Source organism: Carassius gibelio, chromosome B1, assembly GCF_023724105.1.
Source record: "Carassius gibelio isolate Cgi1373 ecotype wild population from Czech Republic chromosome B1, carGib1.2-hapl.c, whole genome shotgun sequence".
Lineage (NCBI taxonomy): Eukaryota > Metazoa > Chordata > Actinopteri > Cypriniformes > Cyprinidae > Carassius > Carassius gibelio.
The window spans coordinates 2,098,113-2,115,748 of NC_068396.1; the positions used below are offsets into that span (position 1 = coordinate 2,098,113).

At 36.9% G+C, this 17,636-nt stretch overlaps 2 protein-coding genes across 3 annotated transcripts in view; both read right to left on the reverse strand.

The window, feature by feature from the left end:
• The window catches only part of LOC127948874 (uncharacterized), a 49,229-nt gene extending 36,811 nt beyond the window's left edge, over positions 1-12,418 (reverse strand). The window contains exons 1-11 of one of the 2 annotated variants that reach the window (XR_008152210.1): positions 12,301-12,418; positions 11,829-11,935; positions 11,067-11,203; positions 10,685-10,802; positions 8,824-9,549; positions 8,612-8,754; positions 7,834-7,957; positions 7,170-7,754; positions 6,620-6,768; positions 6,360-6,483; positions 5,241-5,694 (exon numbers count right to left, since the gene is read on the reverse strand). Coding sequence is in view for 1 of the 2 variants with exons in the window: in XM_052545677.1 (XP_052401637.1) it covers positions 5,309-5,694; positions 6,360-6,483; positions 6,620-6,768; positions 7,170-7,754; positions 7,834-7,957; positions 8,612-8,754; positions 8,824-9,549; positions 10,685-10,802; positions 11,067-11,203; positions 11,829-11,935; positions 12,301-12,305 (2,604 nt within the window). In the remaining variant the exon portion in view is untranslated. Of the gene's footprint in view, positions 1-457; positions 5,695-6,359; positions 6,484-6,619; positions 6,769-7,169; positions 7,755-7,833; positions 7,958-8,611; positions 8,755-8,823; positions 9,550-10,684; positions 10,803-11,066; positions 11,204-11,828; positions 11,936-12,300 lie in introns of those variants that run through there. The other variant, XM_052545677.1, reaches the window with a different exon arrangement.
• A 1,633-nt stretch (positions 12,419-14,051) lies between these two features.
• On the reverse strand, positions 14,052-17,099 carry LOC127948876 (protein-lysine methyltransferase METTL21E-like). Its single transcript, XM_052545680.1, has 4 exons — positions 16,991-17,099; positions 15,865-16,010; positions 15,670-15,787; positions 14,052-14,839 (listed from the first exon to the last, which is right to left on the reverse strand). The coding sequence occupies exons 1-4, from the start codon at positions 17,013-17,015 to the stop codon at positions 14,445-14,447; spliced, it is 684 nt and encodes a 227-aa protein (XP_052401640.1). The 5' UTR covers positions 17,016-17,099; the 3' UTR covers positions 14,052-14,444.
• Positions 17,100-17,636: the final 537 nt, after the last annotated feature.

The following is a 17,636-nucleotide window of genomic DNA, read 5'->3' on the forward strand; positions in this document are numbered from 1 at the left end:
CTCTATTAGACTGAAAATTAGTTAGTTTGCAACAAAAAGTGTTTTTTTGCTACAAATGTCTCACAGAACTTTTACAACAGATTAGACTTTCTTTCTCACTTTACTAATGGTGTTGTTAACCATGCTGTTTAAATGCAACATATTTATTTTTCACACTATAATGTTTTATTTTATTAAAAACAATTTATAGATTCTTTATATATATATATTTTACAATTTGATCAAATAATTGATAGAAAAATCGATAACCCCATGACATAATTATCTTACTGACAGAGATGTGTTAAGATGTCAAGTATCTTTTTAAAATACTTTAAAAGTAATCTTTTCTAGTTTTCATCTAGGATTCATATCCACACTCGAGTATTTTTTGTAAGAGTCCTGGACAAATGAAAATAGATGCTTGAAAGACTTTTCTCTTTAAGATATTTTTTAATGATAGACTTAAAGCTTTAGGTTGATTAAAACAATTTTGTTTATGCATTTCTCTTGAATATACAGTAACCAGAGAGTACATGAAGCAGATTAAATACACAACCTCATAAATGCATTGTGGTTCTACCATGTTAATCAATAAAAAAAGACTTAATTTATATACCATATCTTACTTTCTTTTCAAAACACAATAAACATTATGACTTTTTAAATGTCGAACAACCGGTTTTGTTGGAAATATAAAAACACCCATAGTGTTATGTTTCTTAGTTAGAATGCTTATAGTTTGTAGTAAAATCACATCTTTAAGCTAAAACATTTTCCTTCCAAACATTCTCAAGCACCCGTGCAGCTTTCACAGACACTGCCAACAACTTACTTAAGTTTGTTTTAACATTTAGCTGAGACCCTGATGGAATTATTTTACACACAGTTTTTAGGAAGTTTACTATGGAAATGTAATAGGTTATAGGGTAACACTTTAGAATAAGGTTCCATTAGTTAATGTTAGTTAACTACTTTCGTTAACATGAACTAAGCAAGAACAATCCTTCTACAGCATTTATAAGTCTTAGTTCATGTTAATTTCAACATTTACTAATGCATTATTTAAATCAAAAGTTGTGCTTGTTAACATTAGTTAATGCACTGTGAATTACCATGAACTAACAATGAATAACTTTATTTTCATTAACTAACATTAACGAAGATGAATAAATACACTAATAAATGTATTATTCATTGTTTGTTCATGTTATTTAATACATTAACTAACATTAACTAATGGAACCTTATTCTAAAGTGTTACCGGTTATAGATTACATGTTACCCTTTTTAAAACCTAAAAAGTTGTGTAACAATTTCAATTACTTTAAAAAAGTAATGTACCTGATTACATTTTTTTAATCACTTTTTATGTTAACATTACAGTAGGATTCAACAACTAATGACTGTCAGACTTTAAACATCCTTCATCAATTTGTTGTAATAATTTCATTTTAAAGCACAACCACCACAAAATCAGACTTGCTTTGAGATTAATTACACATTTAAAACCACAAAAAGACAGTTTAATATCTATGATACTGTTTTTGAAATCAAGACAGGAAACTCTGGTAAAACAGTTAAACTTAAACTAAATAAATATCACAATATCATAAACATCACCCAAATAGAAAATAAAACAGTTATCGGATAAGCATGTGTCCTAAACTCCTGAAGCATTTGTGTCTCATATTTTAGAGCAGTTAATGCAGTTGAAATATATCAATTAAATCTGTTTTTATGTTTGCTTTTGTATGTTTGTGTTTGTTGTTTATGTCTGTTTGTGCAGTTTGTTTGTGTTTGTTGTTTATTTCTGTTTGTACAGTTTGTTTTTGTTTGTTGTTTATGTCTGTTTGTACAGTATGTTTGTGTTTGTTGTTTATGTCTGTTTGTACAGTATGTTTTTGTTTGTTGTTTATGTCTGTTTGTACAGTATGTTTGTGTTTGTTGTTTATGTCTGTTTGTGCAGTATGTTTGTTGTTTGTTTGTTTGTACAGTATGTTTGTGTTTGTTGTTTATGTCTGTTTGTACAGTATGTTTTTGTTTGTTGTTTATGTCTGTTTGTGCAGTATGTTTGTGTTTGTATGTTTGTTGTTTGTGTTTGTTTGTACAGTATGTATGCGGTATGTTTGCCTTTGTTTGCATGTATGTTTATCTTTTCTTTGGTTATGTTTGTTTGTGTGTGTTTGTTGTTTACAATTGTATCTGTTTGTATATTATGTTTGTGTTTGTATCTTTGTGTTTGTTGTTTATGTTTGTTTGTACTGTTTTTTTTTTATTTGTACAATATGTTTGCCTTTGTTTGCATGTATGTTTACGTTTGTGATTGTATGTTTGTGATTGTGTACTTGTTTGCATTTTCAGTGTATGTTTGTGTTGAGGCTTGAAAAATATAGGTGTGAATAAAAATAATAAATGTAACTTAAATAAACTAAATGAATAAAAATTAAACCACATCTTTCTACAGCATTGAGCGCCTTGTTAAAAACAATCACCCTCGACCTGATCTCTCTGATCTCATCCTGAACATCTGTGAAATCACATTCACCAGATCTACATTATTAATAAAGCGTCCTGGTTTCTCTCAGACAAATATTATCTTCAAGAACTTCACCTAACAATGCACCAGATATTTATGCCCCTATGTAAATTCTCCAGATGTTTGTCGTTAAAAAAGGTTCAGTAGGGCACACATCCTTTGACCGGTCGCTGAACTTTTGGCTAAACTTTGACAAAGTTCACACTCACAGGTAAACGCCATAAATAGATGCAATGGAGATCCTTTAATCACTGAACATGATCTGTTTTGATCACCAAACTTTAGCTGACACACACCACCAAAGTACACAATGCCAGATCCCTCACAACTAATTAAGTTGCAAATGAGTTGAGATCTTAGAAACAGGTTTAGATGTTTCACAACCTTTTGAAATACAGTACACTGATGGTGGCATCAGCAATCACACGACCCCAGACGTGAGACCAAATATGTAATATGTTTTGTGTAATGTTGTAAAAGTTTATACATTGTACGTCTATTTGAACTGATAACAAGTCTTATGTTAATAAAATCCTGTCTTGATTTTACCTCTTTCAATCCAGTTAGATATTTGTATACGCATACATGTTTTAACTGATAAAGCATGCTAGAAGTTAAGATTGACAAAAATAAAAGACCGGTTAAAGTAATTAGAAAAGTAAATTAAGTGTGAATAGCTAAATATAATAAAATAAATCAAACCAAACAACATTTTTCCTGTGGCTCAGAGATGATTGTTTAGAAGGAAACGTGTGTATCCTAATTTTAAAGTAAAAAATCCTGGTCTAATGTTAAAAACAGCTAGAATGCAGGGCCGTATTAAGACAGTGTGGTGCCCCTGCGCACTACCTCAAAAGCCCCCCCACCCCCCATTCAGACATAATTAAGGTGATTTCTCAAATGTAATTTATTAACTCATCCAACCACCATATTTTTCGGACTATAAGTCGCACCTAAGTATAAGTTGCATCAGTCCAAAAATACGTCATGACAAGGATAAAACATGTAAATCGCACTGGATTATAAATCGCATTTATTTAGAACCAAGAGAAAACATTACCGTCTGCAGCCGCAAGAGGGCGCTCTATGTTTTCAGTGTAGACTACAGGAGCAATGAGCAGCATAGAGCGCCCTCTCGCGGCTGGAGACTGTAATGTTTTAACTTTAACTTCAATGGTAAACAGGGAGAGTACAGTCAATCGCTTCTGTGTCATTGTCGTCCTGAGCTCATTCTTCACTCGGTTAAAAAAAAACATTTGATCCCTGGAACATTTTGAATTTTAGCTAAACGCCTTGCGTTCTTGTCTTTAACTCTCTTTTTGCAAAACCACTCAATTGACGTCTGTCCATTTTGATTCATTTTCTGTAGCGGTTAAAAAAATACACATTTGCGCGTACTTGTTGTGGACCAACTCAACTCTGACAGATTTGGGACGGAAGGGGGGGACTGACAGTGACCATGTAATCTTTATTTATTTATAATTTATTATTATTATTATTATTGTTAAGTTAGTTTTCATAAACGAGTTATGTATGGTCTTTCAAGAATTTCAAGTCTATAATAAAACAATTTACGAAAAATATTTTTAAAGCTTGTGTCATGTGGTGCCCCCCCTAGTTGTTGTGAATGGTTGGTGCCCCTGGGCACTGGCCCAAGTGCCCTTATGGATAATCCGGCTCTGCTAGAATGTTTTCGCCAATTAAGAAATTATGTTGATTTATTAAAAACATCACTTTGTTTAATTATTTTAACTCCAACTTTTAAATCTATCTTTGTGGCCTCTGGTGTTAGGGATGTGTTGGGGTGAGGATGTAGACCTGACGGAAGAATACCTTTTTATTTTGTTTAACTTCGTGACAAACCTCAAACTTGTAAAAATTGTAACTAATGGTAGAGTACAACGTAGATTTTGACAAATATCTCATGCTGGTGTTTTAACGACCGCGTCTGATGCATTTTCTTTTTTAGATCACCGTTTAATCTTCGTTTAATTTTTCTTCTGTTGTGATACTATCTTTCCTAAATTGTAGCTAACGGTAGACTACAAAAGGTTTGACAAGAATTGTTTTGCTCGACGTTTGCCTCTGATACTTTTTTGTTTAGATCGAGGCAAGATAAGTCAACATTTTGTCTTTTCCTTTCAAACAAACTGTAAATAGTTTTTAAATTGTAATGTTACAAGATTTTGACTGCTATGTGCTGTTTAACAAAACATATCTGATACCTTTTTTGTTTTAGATAGATGGTCACTAGCCTACTTTTCTTTTTATTTAACTTGTAACAAACTCTATCTAGTTTTTTAATTGTTTAACAACACTTAAATACAGGTCTTGACCCGTCATTACATTGTTTCTATTCCATGTATGTTTTAACATTTTTCTTGAAATGTGTTGCGCGTGTAAAAACTTTAATAAAAACTTCCCTTATCCTGTTTAATAATCATACCACGTTTCACATTTTAAGTTTAAAGCACATAGGTTTTGAACAGTTTTCAATGTCCCACACAAAAACACATTCCCAAACCATCATAAATTCCTTCGGATCATTGGGATGGATAAACAGATGGTCACTTAGACGGGGAGGGGTGTCCAGAAACAGGGAATTTTTGACCCTCATCAATCAAACTTTTTCATCACACAGTGCACTATACTCTCTCTAGAATTGTCTGCAGTGTGGCGTTGGTTCTTTAAACAAATGTGATCCAGAGCCACATAGTTTCACCTCCTCTTCCTGTGCCAGCAGTGTAGCTCAGAAAGCCTTCTCAAAGCAGTGCATTGAGGTTCACGTCATCAGATTCTCATGGTAGCTGAGTAAATCTTCACCTCATCCATCTCTGTCAGTAATGTGGTGTTAAAAGCTTTCTGAAAGTTCTCAATAAATACCAGGTCTGACTGAAGCCGGATCTTGTTTGCAAGGATTATCGTTGTCCCTGTTTGACAGAAGTGAAGCATGGTGTCAAGAAGCTCAGCGAGGCACTTGTGGTGATAGACCACATCAGCTGCCAGGATGTAATCGTAATAATGCGTGGAACGGGGAAACGTCTCCTCCAGCTTGTAGCCCCATTGCAGTGCTGTAACCTGAGGCTCGTGTCTCCAGTGCCACCTGGTATTCCTGTTCAAATTACTCCTCAGATTACCAAGGATATCTGGCAGATCCGTGGACGTCAGTTTAGCACCTACAAATTAGTGACACCATTTAGTTTTGGTCTTAAGCTTAGTCTAAACCAGGGGTGTCCAGTTCGGCTCTTGGAGGGCTACTATCCTGCAGAGCTCAGCTCAAATCCCATTTAAACGCACCTGAACGAGTTATTCGAGGTCTTTGGGATTGGTGTGTTGGGGATAGTTGGAACTGAATTCTGCAGGATGTTGGGAGCAGGATTGGACACCCCATAGTTTAGTCCAATGGTTTCCAATCACGTTCATAAAGGCCCCTACTTTTTGACCTATTTCATGTCTTGAAGTAGTATCAGCCTCAGACGTCACATCTGAGACTGACTGTTGGCTAAATATCTGATGCATACAGCACACAAAATTGGAAACACTGCAGAAGTTGCAGAGTTGTCACTGGATTTGTTAAATTGAGACGATGCAAAATGTTCATTGTTGAGGGATTCAGGAACGTGGTTCAGGGTGTAGCCAAGTTCAGATCTACAGAGCTGCTGTCCTGCAGAGTTTAACTCCAACCTTAATCAAACAAGCTACTCGATGTCTTCAGGATTGCTAAGGCTGTAGCCAGGTGAGGTTTTTTTTTTAGGGTTGAAACAAAACTTCTGGAGGGCAGCAACTCTCTAGGATAAACTTGCCTAGGTCTGGCCTGATTGTATTAAATATTGAGACGTACCAAGAAGTGTGGCAACTATCGAGACGAGGCCCGTTCCTGCTCCGAGCTCCAGCGTTGATTTGTCAAGTAGATTAATCTGCTGTCGACCTGTTGGGGTGTCCAGGAATCGGCAAAGGGCCAGTGCCTATGACATTCAAAACCAGGAGTTCATAGTCTCCATTAGACTCTGTGTATTTTACCCTCTTACAAAGCATACATATAGTTTCTTCCTGATATGACTGGTTGATAAACTGCTGTGCTGTTGAACATCTAATGCTCACCGCAGGCCATACCACACCGCCGTAATTGCCTATGGCTTCTTGAATTTTGATTTCATGACCCAGAAAGTAGTAGATCTCCCTGCCAAGAGTGGAGTAGACGGTGGGAGCCCAGGATTTGGGCTTTGGTGGTTCTGTGTTGGCAGGTACAACTGAGGGAAAGATAAAAGAAGCGTATCCCATCAGATAGGTATCCATAGCCTCTTTCGCACTGGAGGAAGCTTTCCATAGTTCCTATGACTATTGGCGGAGGTTCCCACTTTTTGGAGCATTACCACCATAGGACCTAGAAATGTGTTTAGCTCTAGATACTCCGTTTGAGGTAACCAATTCGGATTAGGGTCTATAAGAGTCCTATAACAATTTCCAGTGATGTAAATGTATGCTTCAGTTCCCCCAAGTGGAATTGTTCCTACTTATTCCTAGTTCCTGCAGTGCAAACACAGCAAAAAGCAGGGACTTCTGCAAAACGTTCTAGGAACTATGGAAAGGCTCCTCCAGTGCGACATCACCTATTTAAGTGCATTTGGCCTCTACTATATGCAAGCCTTACCTTCTTCCTCAGCAGGTCTTTCCAAATCCTGGAGTTCTTTGTCTACTTGTGTCTCATCTGGCGTTTGAGTATCATCACGCTCTAGAAGTTCCACTTCCTCTGCATTGTTTCCTGTCTCGTTTGTAGAGTTTGTCTCCCCAGCATCATAATTTTCGTCCTCTTCCTTGTTCATCTCTTGAACCTGGTCTCCTCCCTGCTCTGGTGTCTTGCTGGTTGCTACGTAAATCCGCACATCATCCAACTCTTCAAGGAGTGTGATTTCAAAATATCTAAGAAAGTTGTCAATAAAGCCCAGATCCGAAGCATAGCGGACCTTGTTCGCCCAGACTAGAATAGTTCCCGGCTGGCAGAAGTAACGCATGGTGAATAGTAATTCTGCGAGGAAGTCATGGTGATAGACCACATCAGTCGCCAACACATAATCATACTGGTGTGTGGATCTGGGGAAGAACTCGTCCAGCTTGTGACCCCAGTAGAGTTCTGTGACCATGGGCTTGTGTCTCCGCCGGCCTCTCGTGTTCCTGTTAAGGTTGTATCTCAGATTACTTAGTATCTCAGGTAAATCCGTTGCTGTTAGTTTGGCACCTATAGAGCAATTTCAGTGATTATCTTGCAACGTACAAAACCATTTAGATTAGTACCCGAGTCTTATCCCAACACTTACCCAATAATGTGACGACAGTCGAAAGTAATCCGGTTCCAGCTCCAAGTTCAAGAACTGATTTGTCGAGTAAATCAATGTGTTGATGACCCTGAGGCGTTTCCAAGAATCGGCAAAGTGCAAGTGCCTATATGGAAGGAATACAAATCACATTTTAGAAGTACACCATGTTTGCTTTGCTATATGAATGCAGAATCACACAAAAGCAAAGTTCTTGGGTTTCTGATGTCATCGCTGATCTAGGGCCAGATTTACTAAATGGCAAATTAACACAAGAGTGCGATTGTGTGTACTGTGGGTGATTTACTGACAATGCACAAATTAAAGAACACAGCAACATCTCATTTACATATCAACCAATGCAATATATCAAGCAGTATACTGATGCTCATCAGGTGTGGGTTATCTTTTTACGACATAGGCTCAAAATGAGATTTTTTGGGCGTTAAATAATGGCGCAAATACTAGTAATTTGATGACTGCAAATGTTAGTAAATCGCATTGTGAGATTAATTCTGATACTCTCCTCTCATAAATTTTGCATCTGAAAAGGGAAACTCCTACAAATGCATTTTCAATAAGGTAAGGCACAAAAATAACTGCCCATGCCTTTTCACCTCTATTTCATTACTGTGTGTCTTTAGTAAATATTGACAGTTCTATTTTAACCCCAAAAAACGGTTTGCGTTGGTGAAAGCTGTTAGTAAATCTGGCCCATACACTGTTCACATGTGCATTTGTTTCTCATGGTTCATTGATTCTTCAGTTGAAAGTGTCTCACCGCTGGCCATATAGTAGCACCATAAGAATCGATGGACTCCTGAATTGTAATTTCCTGGCCCAAAAAATGATAAACTTCCTTCCCGGGTCTGCTGTAAACAGTCGGTGCCCAGGATCTCATATACCCTCCTCCTGTGCTTCCATCTTAAAGAAAAACCCAAATCAGACTCAAATTCATTAGAACTGTGAACTTTTAGAACAAACATCACTGACCAGATTTCTGCTCCACAAACGCTGAATCCATCTCACTGCAGCCGTCGTTGTCTTCTTCACTATCCTCAGGTTCATTTTTAAGGTTTGTGTTGTCGTCATCATCGTTATCGTTTAGGTTTCCATCCTCCTGGTTTTCGGCATCAGCATAACCTGTAGTCTGCTCTTCTGTAAAATCTACATCTTTCTTTTCATATTCTTGAACCTGTTCTACAAACTTTTGTTCTGTCCATTTGATCTCTCCTTCATTCATCTCTTCATTTGTCTTTTTGTTGACCATTTCATCCTCGTCCACACCTTTCCTCGCATCCCCTTTAGTCTCTTTTGACGTCTCTAGTCCTCTTTCCTCTCTCATGGTGGCAGAGTAAATCTTTACCTCTCCATTGTCTGCCAGCAGGATGGTGTTGAAAGTTTTTTTGAAGTTCTCCACAAAGACTAGATCAGAATCGAAGCGGGTCTTGTTGGCCCATATGAGGGTTGTACCCGGCTGGCAGAAGTGGCGCATGGTGACTAGTAATTCTGCTAGAAAGTCATGGTGATAGACCACGTCTGCTGCTAATATGTAGTCGTATTTGTAGACTGAACGAGGGAAGGTCTTATCGAGCTCATAACCCCAAGAGAGCGCCGCCACCTGCGGAGTGTATCTGCAGCGGCCCCGTGTGTTTCTGGACAGGTTGCTTCCCAAGTTCCCGAGGACTTCAGGCAGGTCAGTTGCTGTTACCCAAGCACCTGGGGATGATTATACAGGTATGAAAACATATACAACAAAACCATAGGCTTGTTATATGTTGTCAAATCCCACTCTTGGAGGGCCAATGTCCTGGAGAGTTTGCATCCAACCAGCTCCAACACCCTCACCTGGAAGTTTCTTGTCATTGGTTGGCTGGTTCAGGTGTGCTTATTTAGGGTTAGAGCTAAACTCTGCAGGACACCAGCCCTTTAAGAACAGGTTTGGACATTCTTGCTTGGCAGTGGTGTAGGCAGGGCGTGTAAATTTTATCTAACGGTTGGGGGGGAGGGGCAATAAACATAACATTTCTCAAGAGCAATTAAAATGGTTAACCATTACGAGTAATGCGAGTTATGTAATCAGATTACTTTTTAAATAACTAGTAAAGTAACACATTACTTTTAAATTTAGAAGGAAATATCTGAGTTACTTTTTAAATCAGTTACTTTGTTTCCATGTGTTGAGTGACAGATGCTGTTGCCATGGTGACAGAGATCAGGAGTCAGTGCAGAGTGTTGTGTGTGAACATGATCTCACTGTACTTCTAGAATAAATATGAACATCTGTTTACTCAAAAACACATTCAGTGTTCCTCACAATCAATAAAAACAGTCTCATACAAACTCAGAATATTAGACAAACCTACAATAATTAAATGTTAATTAAGACAAATATAATTTATGGATTTAATTCTAGTTTATTAACCAACGTCTTTGCTTCTGACCTTTGAATGATCCAATTCAATCATTATAATAAGCTAAATTGACACATTTGTTTCATTTTATTCATTTCTGAATAGTGCTAATCTTTGTTCTTCTGCGTCATATTCTTCAGGTGAATAGTTTGAGCAGCGCCCTCTACTGTACAGACCTGAACTTACACTTCCTTCATCCTGAGGAGTATTCATTCCACTTTTAGGGTGAAAAGGGCTTTTATATTTGTAAAAGAAGAACTATTTTATATTAAAAACAAACAAGTAAGCCCTGCCCAGATTTAAAAGTAACCCAAAAGTAACGTAACGCATTACTTTACATAAAAAGTAATGAAGTCATTAGTTATTTTTAGGGAGCAACATGATATAGTAATGTATTACTTTTAAAAGTAACTTTTCCAGCGTTGCTGCTTAGTACCTACCCAACAGACTGGCCACGATGGAAACAAGACCCGTGCCGGCGCCGATCTCTAGCACCGCCTTGTCAACAAGGTCAACCGTCTCTTGGTTGGACTCAAGGTAGCGACACAGAGCCAGAGCCTAAATAATAATTTAGAAAATGTATCATGATTATGAATATCATTGGTCAGTTAGTTAGCCCCGCCCCAAACTCATGATTGGTTGATTCAGAAGTTGACATTTGGGGCAACACAAACAAACAGATCATTGTTGTGAAAGTGTTACACTCTTCAGAAAGCCATTCATTCTAAACATGAAATTGAACACCAGGAAAAGTTTGAACTTCAGACTAATGGCACACTTCAGTTTATATATTTCAAATATGTAATAAAGTATTTGTCTCACTGCTGGCCAGATGACAGAACCAAACGAATCGAGAGACTCCCAGATGCTGATCTCATGACCGGCGAAATAATGGATCTCCTTTCCAATGGTGGAAAGCACACTGGGCTCCCAGGATGCCTTACGCACGGGGACGACTTCTGAACAATATAACATGAGAAAACCTGATGCATTTCTCATTCTAATCTATACTGATGTAGTGTTGTGGTTTCAGTTAGAGTTTAAAGGAATAGTACACCCAGAAATAAAAAATTGCTGTAAATGTGTTCACCCTCAAGCCATCCCAGATTAGGATTAGTTTTTTTCTCTTGGAGAAATGCACTATTGCATCAGTGTCTCATCAATGGATGCTCTGCAGTGAATGGGTGCCGTCAGAATGAGAGTCTGATAAAAACATCACAATAATCCACAGCACTCCAGTCCATCAGTGAACATCTGGAGAAGTCAACAGATGAAACAAATCCAGCATTAAGATGTTTATAACTTTAAACCGTTGCTGCTTGTTAAAATAGAAGTCTATAATCAATAATGATGCTTCCTGTGGATTACTTGGACTCTCATTCTGCCGGCACCCATTCACTGCTGATGATCCATTGCTAAAGAAATGATGGGATGCTACATTTATCCAAATCTGAGGAAGAAACAAACTCCTCTACATCTCTGATGGTCTGAAGTTGAACACATCTTCATTTTTGGGAGAGTTTGTTCCTTTAAGAGAAGGTACATTTTAGATGATTTGCCAATACATTTTTTTCAGTTACCTACCATCATGCTTTTCTTTGTCTACATCTGTACCATCTTTCACAGTGTTCATGCTCACATCCGTCTCCATTGTGGCATCTGCATTTCCAGACTGAGAACAATCCATGATGCTGTTTAAAATACAAATTTATATCATTGTTTTAAGATTATCCATTTTTTTTATGTTGACCTTTTAAAATCTGTTTCTGACAGTTTCTCAAACATCGTTTATATGCAAATAAAACAGTGCAATTTCAACAAAGTAGCAAAAACATCAAGTGCATGATGTGATGCCATGCAGCATTGTAAAATAGGACTTTCACGATTTTTAGTTCAGAGAGACATCAAAAACAAGGTACTTGTAAAAGTTAGCATATACAGGCAAGTGAAAAAAAATCCATGGGTGCAATCAGATAAACTACAACGATTTTATACAGCCCAAGCTTAGTGTTACTGTATTTCCTCAAATGCATTTTGAAGCTTTAGAAGAACTCACTGCATTCCGCTCACATCAATGCACCTTCAGCATGCTTTCCTCTCCGGAGGAGTCTGCAGAGGTCAGCTTTACCTTGTTGATCTGTTCCTCTTCACAGTAATCCGCTCAGTGCTTCTGCAACTGCATCCTCAGCGAGGTTATAGACTGGCATCACGCAACACTCCAGCGTCACGCTGCCATCACTATATTTAGCTGGAGATTCATGAAGCAGAGGCACATCCACACAAACACTGAGAAATAGAGCATGATGTACGAGATGGGGAATGAGCTTCTGCTGCCACACACAGATTGGGAGACAAAACACTAGAGCTTTGAGATTATAGAGAAGTTCAGAATGCCACGACATACAGTACTAGTACTGAAGTATTGCACAGCGCATAATGTTTCATACTGCATACTGAATTGTACAAGTGTTTACTTTGGGGTGAATCTAACAAAACTTGTCAAGAACAAGCTTGAAACATATTTCCCTCCAAAATCAAAAAAATAATAATCTTGTGTTTTCTTAATAAAAAAATTGTCCCTTTACCAATTAGTGTTATGCAATACAAATATAGAATGAAATCATTTGTGCATCATTGTACTAGTTATTGCACTGATTTAGTAAGCCATTCAAAAAAAAAAAAAAGGTAAATAAAATGCATGCAATGTAAAATTTACTTTAAGATAATTGTTCCTCTCCCAATTAGTGCAATGCAAAAAAATATTAATAATGTTAAGGTAGGACATTGTGGGTAATATGCTGTTTATTGAACTGATTTTAAGGGTAAACCAAATGCACATAATGCAAAAATTCATTGTTTTCTTTAAGAAAATCCCTCCTCTCCAAATAAAGTATTATGCAGTAAAAATATTGATAAAAGAAAATGTATTTAAATGTAAAGCTTTATGCATAATATGCTGTTTGTAAGGTTAAACGTAAGCAGTATAATACAAAAAAATACATATAAATTAAAATGTTTTTAAATGTAATAATTAATGCATCATATGTTATTTATTGCAGTGCTTTGCAGGGTAAACAAAGGCACACTATGTAAAAAAAAAAAAAAATGTATATCATTTTTATTGAGGTGTGGTGCAGTGTAATCTGAATATGTTGCATTCACCCTTTTATTTTTTTGCCCGTTAATTCCATCCCTGTTGGTTTCTATGAGTCTAGGCAGCTGGTATGCACTAAATGGATTCCACAGAAGGGAAACCCAATATAACACTCATTATATCTCTGGAGGACACATGAGGTCATCGCCCTAAATCCTTCTTCTGTATGCTCTCCAGTTTCTTGTGTGTTTGTCAAAACTCTCTGGAATCAGCGGCCGATTGAACACCTTTCCCTTGTAGGGCCTGATCTCTTCCACATTTACAGCGTTTGGCAGATGCATGCATGAAGAGATTATGTTGAAATGATTGGCTGTCCTGCACTGGGATGTTTTCTAAATCTCTGTTTATGTGGATTATATGTGGTGTACGTGTGTTTTCATCATGTAATGGCCCTGCCAGACTCCAGCACTTGATCCCAGGATCAAATATCTCCGTGAATCATCATCAGACATGCATACATGGTCCAAATGGGCTTCTGCCCTCAGAAGAACCAAAACATGTTTGTGATCCATTACTGCTATGTGCCGTTAGTCATAGACACATCTGCTTCTTCTTAACTTGGAAATCAGTTCTGCTTTCTTCTAGAAGCTCCAAACTAGAAAAGCCTGTAGACACTGTAGAGTTTCAGAAGCTGTGTTTAGAGAAGGAACCGGATTCAGAACGTTTCATTTTTATTTCCAAATATTGAAGTATTTCTGTATCGAAAACTTAAGAGAGTGAATATAATGAAAAAGATGATCATGTCAAAATAACATCAGTGCTCACAAATGATTGACTTACAAACATCATACACTTCTTCATCATCAAGTTCTTGTCTTCTTCTTGGCTCTGTTTTTATCAGATTCTCATTCTGACGGCACCCATTCACTGCAGAGCATCCGTTACTGAGATTTAGTTTGATCTTCTCAGTAACTTTTGTTTTTATTTCCGACGTCAGCAGTTCTTGAAACTTCTGGAGTCACGAAATAAATCATGGTTTAATTAACTAATTTATCCTAACCCACCCTGTAATATATTTTAGCTGCAGTTCTTAGGGGCCGTTCGGGTCAAACGTGTCGTTTTTGTGCTCGGTACAGCTTTATCCGCAGGCTGGGCAGGTTATAAAGTTCCTCCAGGTGAAAGTGCTTCTCAAATGCGTCCACGAAGCGGTTCTCGGGATCCAGACGGAACCTCATGGCCCACAGGATGATGGTGTGCTCTGAGCTCAGGTGGATGAAGGTCTCCATCAGCTGCTGCAGGTGTGGATGTGCGTACACCACGTCTGCGGCTATGATGTAGTCGTAGTGGCAGGTGTGGCGTGGGAATCGCTCGTCCAGCTGTTGCCCCCAGCAGAGCTCGGTCACAAGCGGCTCGTGTTTGCACAGTCCTCTGGTGTTACGGTTCACGTTGTGTCTCAGATTCCCCAAAACATCCGGCAGATCTGTGGACGTCACCTTTGCCCCTGCAGGTGGAGGACAACACTTACTAATATACACACTAATGAAACTAATGCTATATTGTTTATTTAATTTGCACTACATAATTAAAATTTAAGCCATTTTTTTTTATTATTTAAATTTTTGCTAAATTGTGTTAATTAGAAAACATTAATTAAAAATCTGTTAAAATAATTTGTTATTTACATTTTCACTTCATTTTATATTAATGTTTTTGCTCAATTTAAATAATTAGAAACATTAATTAAAACATATGTTAAATTAATCATTAAATAATTTTTTTTCACTAAATGTTCACTAAATTTAAATCAATTAAAAATAATATATATATAATAATAATATATTTTATCAAATAATTTAATATTCATAAATTTAAAAATGTCAGTAATTAAAAAATTATTTTTAATCCATTTTAAGTAAGTTTACTTGTTGCTAGGTTTCATATTGATACATTTTCACAAAACGAACTTAAAAATGTAATTATATTTCTAAATAATAATCCATTATTATTTAAAATATTTTATATTTTTTTTCTAAATTTCATATTTGTAAAAATAAAAAATCCTATATTTTTGTTCAATATTACATTTTATATTCATAAATGTAAATGTAATAAAACCAAACCTTTTGTATTTGATTCTTAAAAAGAGATTTCAATTACAGGAATTTCAGCCTCTTCTGTATTCTAAAGAATTTATCTCTAACTATTTGCCTTTGATGCATGTTATTATAGTTCTAATAGCACTGTGATTTATTTATTATTTCTACTTTTTGAGTTTAATGAAAACAAACAAACACATCATCTGAAGTATTCCTGACTGTGATTGGCTCTCACCCAGGAGGCTGGTTACTATGGTAACGAGGCCGGTTCCAGCGCCCAGCTCGATGATGCTCTTGTCCGTCAGGGGATACTCGTCTCGGTGCGTGTCGAGGAAATGACACAAAACCATGGCCTGAGAACAGAGAAGAGTTAGTGTGTGACCCGTGCTGCTCCTCCTCGGTCTGAAGCGTGTGAGAGAGTCATACGCACCGAGGGCCACAGAACGGCCCCGTAACTGTCCCTCGCCTCCGTGATTTTGATCTCCTTGTCTGCGAACTCGTATCCTTCCCACACTTCGTATCTGATCAGCGACGGGCGAAAGTGTCTCTTCATAATCGCTGCTGACAGCTCAGCGTCTACAAACACACACAGATCTCTCAGCTTTTAGATTTGGAGAAATAGACAACAATACACTGTATGGGTCACAATTATACATTTCTCTTTTATGACAAAAATCATTAGGATATTAAGTAAAGATCATGTTCCATGAAGATATTTTGAAAATCTCCTTCCGTAAATATATCAAAACTTAGATTAATAATATGCATTGCTAAGAACTTCATTTGAACAACTTTAAAGATGATTTTCTCAATATTTAGATTTGTTTGCTCCCTCAGATTTCAGATTTTCTAATATTGTCCTCTGAACAAATCAGACATCACTGGAGAGATGATTTATTAATTGTTCAGATGATGCATGAATCTCAGTACTGAAACATTTAAACAGTTAAAAATAGATTATGCAAGAAAATATCATTTCCGTTTTTATATTTAAAAATGTTACTTGCTGATTCTTTGTAATCATTTGTGGAATTACCCCAATTTCAGTTTTTTATTTTTACATTATTTTTATTGTAGAATGAAATATCAGTATTTCAGCTGTAATTATGACAAAGCTACTTATTTCTAAACTTAAAAAAACTTAATTTAACTTAATTAATTAATCGTGATTCATTCAGATTTGTAATATAATGAATAACCGCTGGACAGCTGCTCAGATCTGTGTGATCAAGATATAAACTCACAGAAAGCTGCTTGTGCATTGTGTTTGAAATATTCGAAACAAGAGCAAAGTTATTTTAAGAAAAACTACTGAGAGGTTCATTAAATATGAAATCTGCAACACTGTAACTGTATTAAATGCATTTCACGATCTTTATTAAACGGCTCAAATATCATTCATTCTGACTTCTGAAGTTGATGATCATCAGTTTCTCCTTCCACACATGAAGTGTGTGTTATTAATCTACAGACGCTCCAGCAGTGAACGAAGCACATTTAATATCTGCTCTCTGTGGATTTTAGTCTCGTATAGAAAGCAATATATAGACACCCACCCTCAGTGGTCTCATCCTGCTCCATTTGTGCGTCTGAAAGCCAGAAGAAGATCCTTATATGTGCAACTTCACACGAGTGCTTGCCTTGTGTGTGTGTGTGTGTGTGAGATGACTGACAGCAGCAGGTGAAAGGGAAGCCGTCAGATCCTACAGGAGTAAACAGATCCTCTCAGACACACGATCTGAAACTTCTTTCTGCAGAATGTAGATGATTGTTTGACTGAGATCATTATAAAAGAGTCTGAGCAAACACTGAGCAGCTGAGCTCCTCTGACCTTTAGAGTCACACACACACACACACACACACACACTCTCCACGCCAAGAGTTTTACTGTAGTATTAGGAACATAACTGCAGCAATAATCCATCAATCTGACATCGATGTCAAAAATAGCATCTTTGTTGTTCTCCCTTCAGGTCAACAACAACAACAACACACACACACACACACTACAGTTAAAAAGTTGGGATAAGAATGATTTTTTATGTTTGTTTTTTTTACTTTTCTGACTGCATTTATTGGATCAAAAAATACAGTACATTTTTTAAATATTTTTACTGTTTAAAACATCTGTTTTCTGTGTGAATCTGTGTTAAAGTGTAATGTATTTCTGTGATGCTCCGCTGTATTTTCAGCATCATTCCT